The 3,571-nt window shown below is 27.1% G+C and overlaps 1 protein-coding gene across 1 annotated transcript in view; it reads right to left on the reverse strand.

The window, feature by feature from the left end:
• The window catches only part of LOC102586964 (LOB domain-containing protein 6), a 4,122-nt gene extending 905 nt beyond the window's left edge, over positions 1-3,217 (reverse strand). Inside the window, exons 1-3 of the mRNA XM_015311225.1 lie at positions 2,668-3,217; positions 567-934; positions 13-59 (exon numbers count right to left, since the gene is read on the reverse strand). Of these exons, the coding sequence (XP_015166711.1) occupies positions 13-59; positions 567-924 (405 nt within the window). The 5' untranslated portion in view covers positions 925-934; positions 2,668-3,217. The remainder of the gene's footprint in view (positions 1-12; positions 60-566; positions 935-2,667) is intronic.
• Positions 3,218-3,571: the final 354 nt, after the last annotated feature.

Genomic DNA, 3,571 nt, shown 5'->3' on the forward strand with positions numbered 1-3,571 from the left:
TGCAGCAGCCGCAGCCGCTGCAGCTGCTAAAAGTCCATGAGTCGTAGTACTAGCAATACCTGTCGATAGTGACAAAATTAGAAATTTATATATAAGAATTTTCAAACAATACCAACATATACTCTAAGGATTTTATAATTTTGTCATTACAACACTAGAATATTCTGTCAATAAAAATTAACAATTTATAAATATACTAATAAAAACCAATCTATCCTATTTATCCAATATAATTTTCTAGCGAAGAGAATCAACTTATTCAGTTTTCAGAAGAGATAATCATACAATTTAATATCATACCTATAATAAAAAAACATATCAAAGGTCTTGAGTTCAAATCTACTGTTAACGAAAAACCAAAAAACATAAAACAATATTTTCACACAATAATTAAATCATAAAAAAGAACTAAACAAACACATAAACAATATGTAGCTAGAGAGTACATACATACTCCACTAATTCATGTATCACCATTCAGATTTCAAGCCTCATTTGACTCTCGAAATTCGAACAGTACGTACCACATAAATTGAAACAAACAAAGATAATTTGAAAAAACATACCTCCTAGGTTTTGATACTTTGAAAGTTCAGATTTAGCACAACTAAGATCCATTTGTAGTTGCCTAAGTTGATGTTGAAGAAGTGAAATAACACCAACACAACCATAAACAGGATCACGAAGACGCATATCAGCTTCATATGCTAACGAATTTACAGCATCTTCGCGTTGATGAGGCTGTAATTCGTTAAGCAATTTAGTCACATTACTTGCCCCAAACACCTTATGAACATTCGCGAATTTCTGTGGTTGATCAGGAGGGAAGTAAGGTGCAAACACACATTCTGGTTGGCATTTCCTACGTAGGAATTTGCACGCTGCACATGGTGAATTCGACGATAATGATGAAGAAGATGACATTGACAATAACCTAGAAGAAGAAAAAAGGGGTAAAGAGTTAATAAACGAAGTATAATCCAAGTTTAAGTTTTATATACTGACAAACTAATATTATTGCTTCTTATACAATGAGTTAACAAGTTATATATATAAATTCATAGTGTAATTTTTTAATAAATTTACTATCTGGTTATCTAAATAACATGTAAGTATTTGTAATCTTGAGGATAAAATAAGGTATATATATATATATTACAAAGGGTATATAAATGATCTGGTAGTGTAAAAAATCTTTTACATTGATGATTTATACCGTTTGAACTCTTTATAAAATCAGATTATTTATGTAATTACATGTAAATCTCTTGATAAGTCTGAATTGATACTATCTAGTAGTAAAAATAATAACTAAGATTCTATCACATATTAAAATTTACTAATAATATACAATCGATATACATAACTTAAATTCATATCAATAAATTAAAGGTAATTTAGATCCAAAAAAAACTTTTAATTTTAAGAAAGTACAAAAAGGAACAGTAATATAAGTACTCTACATACCTGTTTTTTAATTTTTGAATATTTGATGCAATTTGAAGACCAATAAAAATCTTGGTAGAAATAATAATACTATTACACCTGAATTTTTTTTGAAAGTTTATGAAGAAGAATGGTATAATTAACAAACTTAAGTACATATTTTGTACCAAGTAATAGTAAAAGCTAGAAAAATAAAATATAATAAAATTGTGTACATGTAATATGAATAACTTAAAGATTAATGAAAAGAAATAAATATATAATAAAGATTTTCTTGGGAAGGTTTAATTTTTTGGGATTGGATCCCGTGAAAATTAAGTATGAAAGTAAGAGCTTTTATATTTGTTTAATTAAAAGTATACAATTATCTCTCTTTACAATGTCATAATTCTAGTCTCTCTTGCTTGGAAATTCATTCACATGTAGATAAATCAAGTCACCTAAAAATTATTTTATAACAATGTATATAACTTAAATTCGAGAAAATATTTATATTAAAAGTAGAAAAATGTCTTTATAAATAATATTTTAGTACACTATCAAATCATTTAATGAATGAGATCTATAGTCTTGAATCAAAAGACAGTCACTTAAATATCTTTGTCAAAAAATTATACTATGCATATATAAATTAACATTATGTATATAAAAAAAAAATTAAAACTCTTTAAAAATATATACTAAATTTTAAATACTCTTAGCAAAATTAACTCTTGTAAAATAAGATTCATTATCTACTCTTAAATGACATGATAATGTTCGAAAATAATATTGTATATATAAGTAAAAATAACTTTAAAAACTCTTAAATTAGAGAAAACTTAAGACTTTAAAGTTCATTTTCTTGAAATAAGTAAAGAAACAAAAAAATAGTATAAATAAGAAAGCAAACAAAAAAAAATAAATTAAAAAGCAAAAAATAAATTTTAAAAGTCTAGTATATATATTTTGTTGAAAGTTTGCGTGCCTACTTAGTCTTAGGTCAAACCTTATTTTTTCTTGGTTCTATTTTTCAGCACTAAAAGTCAAGCTTGGATCTTGTGTAGAAAAAAGCTTTCTTTTTCATACCAAAAATACGATAAAAAAATCGAAATTTTAGTAGCTCAGTTAGTTGACTAGCTAAATAATTAAAAAATATGAAATTTTAGTAGCACAGTTGGTCAATCGAACAACAAAAAAGAAAAAAATTGCCCTATACTAAAATAGAGATGAAATGATTACCTTTTTTCTTTTTTTTTCTGACTGATGATGATCTTCAAGAAAAATCTTCAACTATATATGAAAATAACTAAGAAGAAACTAGATGTTTTCAATAAGTTGAAATTTTCATATAAAACTAATATAAGGGTTTTTATGAAATGAAAATATTTGAAGTAGTGGAAAATTAAGAAAAAAGAAGGGCAATCTTTAAGTTTAAGACAAATATAATAGGTGATAAAAACATATAAAGATGGTGTACAATAATATATGAAATTTTTTTGGCTTTTTTTTGTTAGCAAAAAAGTGAGAAAAAATAGGGAAGTCCCCCAAGAGAAGAGGCTAAGGAAACGGAGAGAAAGCAAAATGATTTTCTTTTGGTTTTATGATGTTGTGATTATTATAGAAGAGAGAAGATATGTTTGGTTTTGGTTTTTTTTTTTTTGGGAGGATCTTCGTACTTAATATTGTTCTTGTATATAGGAGTTTTGGTGTGTGAATTATGGGGTTTTTAGGGTTTTTGTGAGTAAAGGGGGTGGGGGTATTTATTAGGAAGAGAAGAGGGTATTTACTAGACTTGTCTTGTGTCATTGATGTGTGAATTATGTGTTTTTAGGGTTTTAGTGAGTTTTTTTCTCGATTTGACACTTCTAATGTTCGGAGTTTATAATAAAGTTCTGACTAAATCTGAATTATTCATTGTAGGACTTATTCAGAAGTAGGGTGGGGGAGGGGGAAGAGAAAGTGGAGGAGATGTTATTTACTTATGAAGAGAGGAGGGTTTTTTTGTTTTAGCTTCCTACTCGATGTTTGAAGTTCATATTAAAGTTGAATCGTACACTGCAAGACTTATTCAGGAACAACGCTCCCGACAAGATTTATTAATTTAGGGTTTTAGTGAGTAGGGTGTACGAAGGTTGTAGGGTGG

The sequence above is a fragment of the Solanum tuberosum genome, unplaced genomic scaffold (genome assembly GCF_000226075.1).
Source record: "Solanum tuberosum cultivar DM 1-3 516 R44 unplaced genomic scaffold, SolTub_3.0 scf00152, whole genome shotgun sequence".
Taxonomy (NCBI): Eukaryota; Viridiplantae; Streptophyta; class Magnoliopsida; order Solanales; family Solanaceae; genus Solanum; species Solanum tuberosum.